The sequence below is a fragment of the Suncus etruscus genome, chromosome 8 (assembly GCF_024139225.1).
Source record: "Suncus etruscus isolate mSunEtr1 chromosome 8, mSunEtr1.pri.cur, whole genome shotgun sequence".
NCBI lineage: Eukaryota > Metazoa > Chordata > Mammalia > Eulipotyphla > Soricidae > Suncus > Suncus etruscus.
The window spans coordinates 36,155,647-36,168,654 of NC_064855.1; the positions used below are offsets into that span (position 1 = coordinate 36,155,647).

Genomic DNA, 13,008 nt, shown 5'->3' on the forward strand with positions numbered 1-13,008 from the left:
GCAGTAACAGGCCACAAGGAAATCAGCACCTCACTTGGAGAAAGACATGGTCAAAGGATACTCAGGGTTTAAATTTTGAGGGGAGGTGTGCAATGGGAGCTACAGGTTCACCCTCACAAGGTGGGGAGGTGAGGGAGAGTGGCAGATATCTTGACACACACCTTGACCATTCTCCCAAGATGTTCCTTCTTTGGAAACACTGATAAAAGTAGGAATCCTTGTGACATAGTCTCTACAGAATGTCTACATAATCTTTAGCACCAAGTGCATAGTAGCTTATAAACCCAGTTGCCATCTCTATGTACACACAGTACTCTTGCCGAACAGCTTGGCTGCTGTGACATTGGAAGGACCCAAGCTGAGGTGCCACAGTATTTGGTTGCAAATGCAAGAAAAAAGCCCTCCTCTCTCCTGTGGCCCCCTCCTCCTAGACCAGTGCTTCTCAATTATTTTCTGTCATGCCCCCCTAGAAATAAGAAAATATTTTGCGCCCCCTGCGCGACTATAAATGTATCTTTATTTAAAACAAAACTTTAACCTGCAAAACAAAAATATATAAAATAATTTGAGCTGATTTTTCAATCAGAGGTGATGTCTGGATGAATGGCTACAATGAGCACATTTTGCAATGCTTTTCGAAGCGGGGTCTGAAGCAGGACACAGCAACTCTCAGCTCCAGAGACACAGACTTTAGTCATTTATATATATATATATTGTGAGATATAACAAATTTCTCTAACTGAGCTATTTTTTTATAATCCTATTTGCCACTTTGCTTTAACAAGCAATATAAAGTAAGTTATATTTTTCCTGCTAGGGGGGCAGGCTTGGGCAGGGTAGGGTGGGAGGGAAGGGGCAGGGGTATTAGGGACATTGGTGGAGGGAAAGTCACACTGGTGATAAGATTGGTGTTGGGACATTGAATGGCTGAAACAAATTGTGTATGAAAAACTCTGTAAGGTACTGTGTTCAAATGAAAACAAAAAAAAAGAAAAGACTTTAAATAATGTACTCATATTTAAACACAACAGTACCACATATGGTCCCTGACCACCTCCCAGAGTAATTCCTGAGCACAGAGCCAAAATTTAGCCCTGAGCCCTAGGAGGTGTGGCTCAAAAAAACAAGCAAAAAATCTATCAACAAATAAGTAAAAAGAATATGGAATGTACTGCCATTGTGTTGAATAAAATTACCTTTTTTTTTGGGGGGGGGGCCACACCCTGCGGTACTCAGGGGTTACTCCTGGTTATCTACTCAGAAATAGCTCCTGGCAGGCAAGGGGGACCATATGGGACGCTGAGATTCAAACCAACCACCTTAGGTCCTGGGTCGACTACTTGCAAGGCAAATGCCTCTGTGCTATCTCTCCGGCCCCAAATTATCATTTTATTTATAGGAGATAAATATTATTTATGTATAGGTTAAAAATGGCACTTAATGAGGCCGGAGCAGTAGTACAGTGGATAGGACATTTGCATTGCAAAAAGCCAACCAGGGTTCAATTCCCCGGCACCCTCTATGTTCCCCCTGTGCCCTTCCAGGAGTGATACCTGAGCTCATAGCCACTGCCTGATGTTACCCAAAAACAAAAACAAAAACAAAGGGCATTTAAAGTCAAAATACAAGAGGATAAAACAGAATCTAAGAAGCCAGAGAGATAGCACAGCGGTAGGGGATTTGCCTTGCAGGAAGCCAACTCAGGATGGATGGTGGTTCCAATCCTGGCATCCCATATGGTCCCTTGTGCCTGCCAAGGTTCTCAGCACAGAGCCAGGAGTAACCCCTGAGCACTGCCGAGTGTGACCCCCAAAACAAAACAAAACCAGAACCTAAAATAAAATGCAATGCAGTAAGAGATGGGAGGGTGTTAACTTGGGTGTGTTCTACACCTATGACAATTCGAATTCCAGGACTCCAGTTTCTAAGACAAACACAACTGCTGATCCCTTTCCCCTCACATTAGGTAAATTCCCTTAATGACTTTCTGACCAGAATTCTCTGAAAGTAAATGTCTAAAACAAAAGAAAACTGAGTTGGAAGGTAAAGATAAAAACAGAAATGTTTTAAATTATAAAGTAACATTATACACCAGCTGAATTATTTCAGGAGCTTTAAATATAATAAATGGAGTCTTCACTGCTAGCAATTGACATAAATTAGGTGCGAAAGGGAATTTTACTAGTGTCATGATCCTTATTTTTATTGCATTTGTATTTTACTATATTAAAAAACTTCTCTATCTTTATTATTTATTGCATGTAGTTCTCACTAATGGATCTTTTTACTATAATTAGATCCCACCTGATTCTGGATTACTTTACTTGTTTCTTTTTATCACAGCTGAAACACAACTCTAAACAGCATCATGGCTCTGATTATTTCTTTTGTTTGCAAGTAATTTACAGAAGGCTTTAAACTTAGCTGTTGGTTTTCAAGTTTGCAATTTCTCCCAAAATTCACCCAATGCTTCTTTCCATTCAAAAACTACTGAGTTTTGTTTGTTAGGGTAGAACACTAAGCAGGATATTTAACTTTGGATTTTCATAATGAAGGTCAGGCCTTTGCTGTTAGTTCCTACTGCTAACACACCATATGCATAGTGCTGTGGTTTACAAAAAGAACTCTTAAATCCCAGTGAACCCCAAGTTTCAAGGAAGTACCCTGCAAAATCGCATAATTAAGGCTCAGAAACATAGCATCTGAGAACTGTAAATCCTTAAATTCTACGATAATTTTTGTAAGAGGGCTCTGATTGCCTGTGAAAACAATAGAAAGTATGTTATTCTTGTCATGTGACTGCTAAGCCAGGAGTATTTTATTAGTTATTCCTAAAACCAACAGGACTCACACAAGTCATCCCAACATATTCTGAGCATGAAACCTTACTGATTTTCGAACAGAGCAAAAATAACTAGTTTATTTCCATCAACTAAAACATTTTATTGAGGGGAGAGCCATACCTAGAGGTGCTCAGGGGTTAATCTTGGCCATATGCTCAAGAATTATTCCTGGCAGGCTTGTGGGGACAAGTGGCTGTGTTAAAGACAAATGTCCTACCAGCTATATTACTGCACCAGACCCACAATTGAAACTTTTAAGGAGGCAGATGGTTCAGGCTGAGGATGCTGCTCAGTCTTTGGGTGCCATCTCCTGCAAAGAGGGAAAAAAAGAAAAAAAGCTCCTGCTCTCAAAAGTAATTCTAGAAGACCTTAGATATTTTGGTGATATGAGGGTGCAGTAATTTTGTACATCAAAACCACACATAAATACTAGTGTATCACCTCAACTTCAATTTAAAAAGGAAAGGCCATTCCATAAGGCACTTTTACTTTTTACTAGTTGGAATACACAAATTGCAGTTTTGGCCTACCTGGATATTCTCAGAGGATATTCCAGATTCTGTGCTTGGGGAATATTCCTGCCAGTACTAAAGGGAACCATGTGGAGCCAGGGATAGAACTCCTGCATGCTATCTCTCTGGCCTCCTCAAATTATACTTTATCTTGCTGGACACTAGAAGCACTTAATATGGACTTTATTAAGTGTTGTCACTCAATATGGATTTTATCCAGTATATTATTCACTATCTGATTATAATCATTGTGTGTTCATATGTAAATGGTACCAGCTCTACTCTTGTGCCCTTTATTCTGAGAGATCTCACGCTTGAGAAAGCATTTTATGATTTTTCTCAAACTGTCTCCTCTAACAGTATACATGTGCATGTAAATTTTTAATAGGAAAAAGTCAATGAATAGTTAAGTAAAATTAATAAACTTTCTCCCTAACCAAGTTAAAAAGTATAAAAACAAAAGACAAAAAATAAAGGAAGCCAGTCCCTGTTCCCTGACAGCTCCAATCAAAAAGGTTCCAAAGGAAGGACTCCGTGGCAAAGTCCTTGTCTCCCCACAGAAAGCATACACCCAACAAATTCAGAACTCAGAAATGTCTGGAATTGGCCTAAAAGGGAAAACAGCTAAAACAGGTCCTTTTGGAAAGGTGGCAAGGATCCACCGTATAGAGACCAATTCGCAATCATAACGTTACATTAGGGTTCCGTGGGAGACAGGACTCACCTGGTCGCACCCAGCATTCACCAGCTCCTGCAGCATCTGCCGGTTTACCTCGGCATTGGTAGATGTGCCTGATTCATTGGCAAAAGGCAACAAGGAATATCTGATCTCCCTCAATGCTTTCTGGTATGGCCCAAACTTGGGTGTAGTTCGCATCTGCTGCTGTTGCTGCTGCTGCTGCCGTGCAGCATCCTTGCCCCCTAGGACTTTAGCATCCAGGGGAACTTCGCTGTTTGGTCCCACAGGTGGTCCCTGCGCTGAGGTCTTAGAAGGCTGCTTCAACCCTTCTCTTATCTCCTGTAAGCGCTGCCGACTGTTTCCAGAATAAGTGGTGGCAGGAAAAGTCTTTGGCCTCATTGTTAGTCCAGTTTGCTTTTACCATAAATACAATCTTCTTCAATGTTTTATTTTTTAAAAAGTCAATAGCATCGGTCAATTGTAAACAAACTTTCAAAAAAACACTATAAAATTTTTTCTTCCTTCCGTGTTTCTAGATCCTATAAAGAACCTGAAATTTTCCAGTCTTCATCATGAAGATCATCACTATCTGAAAGAGAAAATGGGAAGAAAGCAGTTATTTGTGGTTTTCATTCACATAATTGCTAAAAATCCTTTGCAGAAATCTGGCTACTCCGGGAAATCTGCTTGAAAAAAAACAAGGAAAAACACATTACCTCTCAGAAATTATGGAAATGCTCCCCAGGGCCAAGACAGCAAAGTAAGGAAGGCACTTGCTTGTACAGAGTTGGTTGCATACAGCCAATCCCAGTTTGATTCCCCCAGATGGTCTCCCGAACACTACCCGAGTGAACCACATCTTCAGTTCAGTGAAGAGCTAAGAGTAGACTCTAAGGGCACGCTGGTGTGGACTGAAGACCAAATAGCCAAAACCCGACAAAAAGTCATACCAATTATTAAAATGCAGGAAACTGGACTTTCCTCAAAGGGTTTTTATCATGAGATCCACACTAATGGGATCTCCCACCTGACCATCATCACAAGTCAGGACAACACTGGGAGAACCTCTGATATCTCATTTGAAATAGTTAATTTTTTCTTTTCACCTGTTTTATTTCATTTTAATTAAAATATTTTATCATAATGATTTTACATTATTTGAATTCCACATCTTTTTCTTCTGATGTTTATCAAGACTGTGATGTCCTGTTGTATTAATTAAATTTAATAAGAGTCCCTGATGGGGGGCCGGGAAGGTGGCGCTAGAGGTAAGGTTTCTGCCTTACAAGCGCTAGCCAAGGAACGGACCGCGGTTCGATCCCCCGGCGTCCCATATGGTCCCCCCAAGCCAGGGGCGATTTCTGAGCACATAGCCAGGAGTAACCCCTGAGCGTCAAACGGGTGTGGCCCAAAAAACCAAAAAAAAAAAAAAAAAAGAGTCCCTGATGGTAGGGGCCGGGTGGTGGCGCTAGAGGTAAGGTGCCTGCCTTGCCTGCGCTAGCCTAGGACGGACCACGGTTAGATCCTCCGGCGTCCCATGTGGTCTCCCACGCCAGGAGAGACTTCTGAGCACATAGCCAGGGATAACCCCTGAGCGTCACCGGGTGTGGCCCAAAAACCAAAAAAAAAAAAAAAAAGAGTCCCTGATGGTGGTGGATGATGGTGGATGGATGGTGAGGTCTTTCTCGGCCAGGCCAGGCGCCACCTGCAGCTTCTTTGGCCTGGCGAATCTGAGGGTTCAGGATAAGGGCGAGGAAATTATTTCAGCAGTCAGATTTCAGGAGCCATGAAGCTTCATTACTAATAGGCCCTAGCCGCCATGTGCATATCTTACATGGCTTCTCAGCTAATCTTTTAAGCAGCCTCTTTCAGCTGCCCTGCATCTATCCTGTTTCTATCATCTCTCCATGCTGCATCCTGTTGAGGCTTCTTGCTGAGTCTCTCTCCTTCACCCCTCCCCAGGCCTTAATTACCAACCTCAGACCCCCCACCAGCTGTGGGCTGGTCTGACCATCAGGTAAGATTAGTCCAGTACCTACCCTCCACCACTGTGAGCACTCCTCCCACCTGACACTACCTTGACTGCTTCCCACCACTGTTGCGCAGCTTAATTTGGGTCTGAATTACTTGGGGCCTTGGAGTTCTGGTTGCTCCTAATAAGCAATAACTACTCCTGCACACACTGTGCTTACATGTGGCTTCCTTCCCTTCTGTGCTGCACATCTTTCCATATTTCTGGAACTTCTTATTTTATTTTTAATATACATTTATTTAGAGGCTAGAGCAATTGTACAGCAGGTAGGGCACGTGCCTTACATGCAGCTGACTCAGGTTTAATCCTTGACATTTCCATATGGTCCCCCAAGTCAGCCAGGAGTGATTCCTGAGCACCACCGGGTGTGCACCCCTCAAAAACAAATAAATAAAAACTATGTATCGCACAGTTGATCAAAATACATTTGTTTCCAGATAAGTGGGGTAAAGTCAAGTAAGTAACCAGGTGTGGCCACAAATACAAAAAAAAAAAAAAAACAAAAAAACTTTATTTAAAGACTAGGGGCAGAGAAATAGCACAGAAGTAGGGCATTTGCCTTGCACATGGCTAATCCAGGACTGATGGTGGTTCAATCCCCAGCATCCCATATGGTTCCCCAAGCCTGCTAGAAGTGATTCTGAGCACAGAGCCGGGAGTAACCCCTGAGCACCGCCGGTTGTGCCCCCACAATAAAAAAAAAAACCAAATAAATAAATAAAGACTATGTATTGCATAGTTGACATAGTTGATCAAAATACATTTCCAGGTAAGTAGGAGCAAAATTATTAAAAAAATAAAGAAAGGAAGGAAGAAAGATAGGAAGAAAGATAGAAAGAAGAAAGAAAGAAAGAAAGAAAGAAAGAAAGAAAGAAAGAAAGAAAGAAAGAAAGAAAGAAAGAAAGAAAGAGAAAGAAAGAAAGAAAGAAAGAAAGAAAGAAAGAAAGAAAGAAAGAAGAAAGAAAGAAAGAAAGAAAGAAAGAAAGAAAGAAAGAAAGGAAAGAAAGAAAGAAAGAAAGAAAGAAAGAAAGAAAGAAAGAAAGAAAGAAAGAAAGAAAGAAAGAAAGAAAGAAAGAAAGAAAGAAAGAAAGAAAGAAAGAAAGAAAGAAAGAAAGAAAGAAAGAAACTACAAGAAAACTTGTGAAAATGACTATCTCACAATGTGGTCATTAAATCATGGTCAGAAAGTTTAATATTAAGCTCTTGTAGCTACTTAATCATTCTGTTGCTTCTTTTGCATTTGAACATTAGGTGGTTTCAGATAACTTTTTTTTTTTTTTTTGGTTTTTGGGCCACACCCGGCGGTGCTCAGGGGTTACTCCTGGCTGTCTGCTCAGAAATAGCTCCTGGCAGGCACGGGGGACCATATGGGACACCGGGATTCGAACCAACCACCTTTGGTCCTGGGTCGGCTGCTTGCAAGGCAAACGCCACTGTGCTATCTCTCCGGGCCCTCAGATAACATTTGTGTCTAAATTGGTTTTAGACATTTAGACATTCCTACAATGAGTGTTTAAAAATTGGAGTTGTGAGCCCGGAGAGATAGCACAGCGGTGTTTGCCTTGCAAGCAGCCAATCCAGGACCAAAGGTGGTTGGTTCGAATCCTGGTGTCCCATATGGTCCTCCGTGCCTGCCAGGAGCTATTTCTGAGCAGACAGCCAGGAGTAACCCCTGAGCAACGCCGGGTGTGGCCCAAAAACCTAAATAAATAAATAAATAAATAAATAAATAAATAAAAGGGCCCGGAGAGATAGCACAGTGGTGTTTGCCTTGCAAGCAGTCGATCTAGGACCTAAGGTGGTTGGTTCAAATCCTGGTGTCCCATGTGGTCCCCCGTGCCTGCCAGGAGCTATTCCTGAGCAGACAGCCAGGAGTAACCCCTTAGCACCGCCGGGTGTGGCCCAAAAACAAACAAAAAAAAACAATAAAATAAAATAAAATAATAATAAAAAATAAAATAAATAAATAAAAATTGGAGTTGTGAGGCTGGAGAGACAGCATGGAGGTAGGGCATTTGCCTTGCATGCAGAAGGACGATGGTTCAAATCCCGGCATCCCACATGGTCCCTCGAGCCTGCCAGGAGCGATTTCTGAGTGTAGAGCCAGGAGGAACACCTGAGCTCTGCCGAGTGTGACCCAAAAACCAAAAACCAAAAAAAAAAAAAAAATTGGAGTTGTGTGATGAGTGGTCCAGAAATTCCAAGCACTATCACTGATACTGAGGCTACTGTGGAACATGTTTTCAGTTTTCAAATCTTTCAGAAATATGAGAAGGCAGGAGTGGAAAGAGGGTGCCTACACTCACTCCAAAAAAGTCCTGGTGATATCAGCCCAAATCTTGGCAGATCTGGAGTTTTGGTCATATTGGAGTCTACAGAGTAGATGAGTGGTGAAGCATGGCCACTGTTTAAACGGCAGTTATGGGTAGTGGGTACAGCTGATGTGGCTTTGGCAATATGGGCAGTTTGCCCATCCTCTCCTGAAATCTGCCATTTTCAGCTGTGTGGCTGGTGTACCTCAGATTATTTTTTACAGTTTGGTTCACATCTCTTTTGAGAACAGAGTGAGTCTATGAAGCTGGCTGAATGCAGACATGGCAACTGCATTTGTGGACGCATTTTTGACTACCTGCACCCACTCCAAAAATGGAGTGGGTCCCTTTCACTGGACATTTTCCTGATATAAAAACCTTCCCTGAATTTCCTGAAAAACATCCCAAAACGTGTCATATAAGCAGTGTTTTACCTGCTTCTATTCAACATCTTGTGTTTCAGACTGAAACTATTTTAGGTGAGGAATAAGGCTGTTGATTTTGCTGAGGCCTCTCCATCCTTTTGAGGTTTCCCCCATAATCAGAAGGTGGATTGAAGCCTCATCCCCCATCCATTCTCCCTAGGTAACTTGACCTTACCTGCAAGACCCTGCCCATTCCTGGGAGGGGTCTTGGAAAAGGTAGATAAGGTTTTGACCAGAGGGGATTAGGGCTTTTTGGTCTTTGGACAGCATGGAGGTCAAAGGGAAGATGGCTGACAGGAGTTAAGATGCAGGGCTAGCTAAGAATGACTGAATGCTTAAAAGGTTATGATATAGGCCACACATGTGGTGGTTAGGGCATGAATAAAGTTGATGCTTCCTGATGCCTGTCTCTGGATGAGTCTAATTCCGTCGTTCACCTAAACCTGGAACCTGCCAGCTGAATGGGGATTGCGGAGCCACGTGGCCTGGAATGGCAGAGAAAAATTCCTCCATCCATCCTTCTCCATCCAGCTCCATCGTTAATTATTTAATGCAACAGTGGATGTGTTACTTCTATGGTTTTTCTTGAGCGGAGAGGGCCTACACCTGGCTTTGCCCAGGGAACACCTCAGCAGGTAAGAGCAAGACTAAAATTTTCAACAAAAAATCCATACGTTAGTATGGGTTTCTAATAACTGAAGTAACTGAAATAACTTCAAAACTGTGAAAAACATGCTCCATGTTCCTTAAATCCCTGGGACATGGATAGCTGAGACTCCCTGAGCCCAGGGAGACTTGAACCTGATGCCCAGTGCACAGTAGTACACTGTGTAACGGTAGTACAATGTAACAGTAGCAGTAACAGTAATAGTAGTACAATAACTCCTTTAGACTCTCTAGTTTGAGTACTGTATTTTCCAGGGTATAAGATGACCCCCTAATTTTAGACTTCTCTCTGACTCTGGCCAATCTGAGCAGGCTTTTTACAGTGTAGATGCGGGTCCAGAACATTGTCTAATTTGCATGCATAAAAAGCCTGCTTGGATTGGCTGAGTTAGAGAGGCGGTCCGAGCAGCCTTGCAGTGATTGGTGCAGGATCGAGTTGGAAAATTCGTTTCGTGGCAATATCCAGACCATTTTCATTTAGCAGCATATCGAAACATTTTTTGGTATATACTCAGCTTATATGATAACCCCCAATTTTTGAGTGACTTTTCTTTTTCTGTTTCAATAGTTGTCTCATATGCTGGAAAATACAGTGTTTAGTTTTGGAATACTAAACTTTCAAGACTGGAGAGACAGTCCAGTTAATGTGTTTGCCTTGCACACAATAGACCCCAGTTTGATCCCCCCCCCCCCAAAGAAACACCAGGAGCAGAGTCAAGACCTGAGAAGCACCAGGAAAGAAAAAGAGAAAGGGGAGGAGGAAAGGGAAGGGAGAGGGAACTTATAAAACCATATGCTCACATTCCAAAAAAAATGCAAACACTTTCAAGGAGCTGAGAATCTAGGAATAATTCAGGAACAGGCAACAGGCAGAAGTGTTCTAACCTTCTCCAATGTGAATTCATTCAAATCACTTTATTTTGAATACTTACTTCTTCCCCTTCCTTGACTTTACCATTCACAAACTGGCAGCATGTAGCAAAAGTTTGCCATTTTTTGTTGCTCATATGTAGTGTAAACATACATGTTTGGGCCCGGAGAGATAGCACAGCGGTGTTTGCCTTGCAAGCAGCCGATCCAGGACCAAAGGTGGTTGGTTCGAATCTCGGTGTCCCATATGGTCCCCCGTGCCTGCCAGGAGCTATTTCTGAGCAGACAGCCAGGAGTAACCCCTGAGCACCGCTGGGTGTGGCCCAAAAACAAAAGAAAAAAACATACATGTTCATTTCTGTGCCACCAACGGGCACTGGATCATTTTGTCCTAAGTCTCCTGCCATGCCGCTGTGAGGAGTCACCTAATGTGAAAGGTCTCCAAGCACCCCAGAGCCAACATTCCTGCCTGGTATCTGACAGGAAATCACAGTACCTGGTGGCTGTATACCACGTTGGTAGAGTTAGGGGAAGACACTCCCACTGAGGTGAAGTTTCTGGAACCATATCATTGCATAACACAAGCATCACCCGCTCTGAGAACATCGGGAATCTTGTAGGTAGCTTACTTTTATCAGACACTCAAGTGAGCCTAGTAGAAAGGATCAGACCAAAAGGAGCAGGAAGGGTGAGCATGGGACAGCATGGACTGGCCTGGTGCAAACAGGGAGCTGCGGCTGTGATGTGATCCAGAACACGGGAATGATGCCTGCTGGACAGCTCCCTACTATAAGAGTCTTCCATAAGGCACAGAGACCACAAGACAAACCAGGCCTTCCAGTAAACTAGTATATCTGTGGTGTGATTGCATGTGGAGATCCCTGAGCAAGGCCTTGTAGCTCACACAAGGCCTCCTGGAGTCTGGGCCACTAGAATGCATAAAAGAATGACCAGCCTCTGACATCAGCATGACACATATAACATAAAATCTGACAATTGTGTAAGTACAAGATTTTTTTTTTTTTTGATTTTTGGGTCGCACCTAGCAGCGCTCAGGGGTTACTCCTGACTCTATGCTCAGATCACTCCTGGCAGGCTCGGGGGACCATATGGGATGCTAGGATTCGAACCACCATCCTTCTACGTCTAAGGCAAATGCCTTACCGTTGTACTATCTCTCCGGCCCGAGTATGTTTAACACTAACTCTTCCCCACAACTCAGGGGGAGATATACAGAGCTGGGGAACAAGAAATGAGATGGACAAAAGAAACAGCCCTAGAAAGTAGGAGGATGGTTTTCATACCTGCTTTCAGCACCCAGTGCAGCAGAACAGAAAGAAGCAAGCACATCACCTCTACATTACCATTGTCCAGTTTCAAACTCACTCCAGCCCACTGGGTGTCCCTTAAAGCACTGAATCTGTAAGCACTGTGAGAACAGGTGCACTCCACACACCAGGAGGCAGTCACTGGACAAACATGAGCAGACACCTACCGTATTTTCCGGCGTATAAGACGACTTTTGAAACAAACAAACAAAAAAGTCAACCGAAAATTGGGAATCGTCTTATACGCCGAGTATATCCCGAAAAATGTTTCAATATGCCGCTAAACGAAAATTGTCTTAATATTGCCACAAAACAAATTTTCCAACTCGATCCTGCACCAATCACTGCAAGGCTGCTCAGACCGCCTCTCTAACTCAGCCAATTCAAGTAGGCTTTTTATGCATGCAAATTAGACAATGTTCTGGACCCAAATCTACACTGTAAAAAGCCTACTCAGATTGGCCAGAGTCAGAGAGGAAGTCGATTATAGTATAACCTTTGAACCTTTGCTTGTTGTGATTGGCTCACTGTGGTACATACAGTTGCAGCACAGGAATGTTCTGTTTGATACAACGAATATAGGCCTAAACCTATGTTTTAACTGCAAAATTAGGGGGTCGTCTTATACACCCAGTTGTCTTATACGCCAGAAAATATGGTACCACTCTGTCTGTGCTGCCCACTCCTGCGTAGAGAAGGTGGCAGAAGTCACTGAACACTGGCTGAAGGACCAGAAGGACGGGGGGGGGGGGGGGGGGGGGGGGGGGGAGGGGGGGGGGGGGGGGGGGGGAGGGTGGCAGCATTTCCTCCTGGTTAATGTAGCCCCCAACAGGGTTACTTGCCAGAATTGTAATCATCCTGTTCTGCTGAAAAATAAAAATAATGAAACTGCTGCATAGCACGAAGTGGACAAATCCAAAGGTAGTCTGCCAAATGTAATCAGCCAATCACAAAAGGCCAAAATTTTGATTCACTTAAATAAGGTACTTAGAGCTGACAAATTCAGTGCTAGTGGGGCTAGGGGAAAGGACTGACTGTATTCAAAGTTTTTGTTTAAAGGGGTCGGAGAGACAGCACAGCGGTGTTTGCCTTGCAAGCAACTGACCCAGGACCTAAGGTGGTTGGTTCGAAACCCAGCGTCCCATATGGTCCCCCGTGCCTGCCAGGAGCTATTTCTGAGCAGATAGCCAGGAGTAACCCTGAGCACTGCTAAGTGTGGCCCAAAAACCAAAAAAAAAAAAATTTTTTTTTGTTTAGATCACAGGGGTCCTCTAACTTTTTAAACAGGGGGCCAGTTCACTGTCCCTCAGACCACTGGAGGGTCTGACTATAGTAAAAACA

At 43.2% G+C, this 13,008-nt stretch overlaps 1 protein-coding gene across 1 annotated transcript in view; it reads right to left on the minus strand.

The window, feature by feature from the left end:
- LATS2 (large tumor suppressor kinase 2) overlaps nt 1-4,619 on the minus strand; it is a 39,515-nt gene extending 34,896 nt beyond the window's left edge. The window contains exon 1 of the mRNA XM_049778219.1: nt 4,080-4,619. Within this exon, the coding sequence (XP_049634176.1) occupies nt 4,080-4,433 (354 nt within the window). The 5' untranslated portion in view covers nt 4,434-4,619. The remainder of the gene's footprint in view (nt 1-4,079) is intronic.
- Between the last annotated feature and the right edge of the window lie 8,389 nt (nt 4,620-13,008).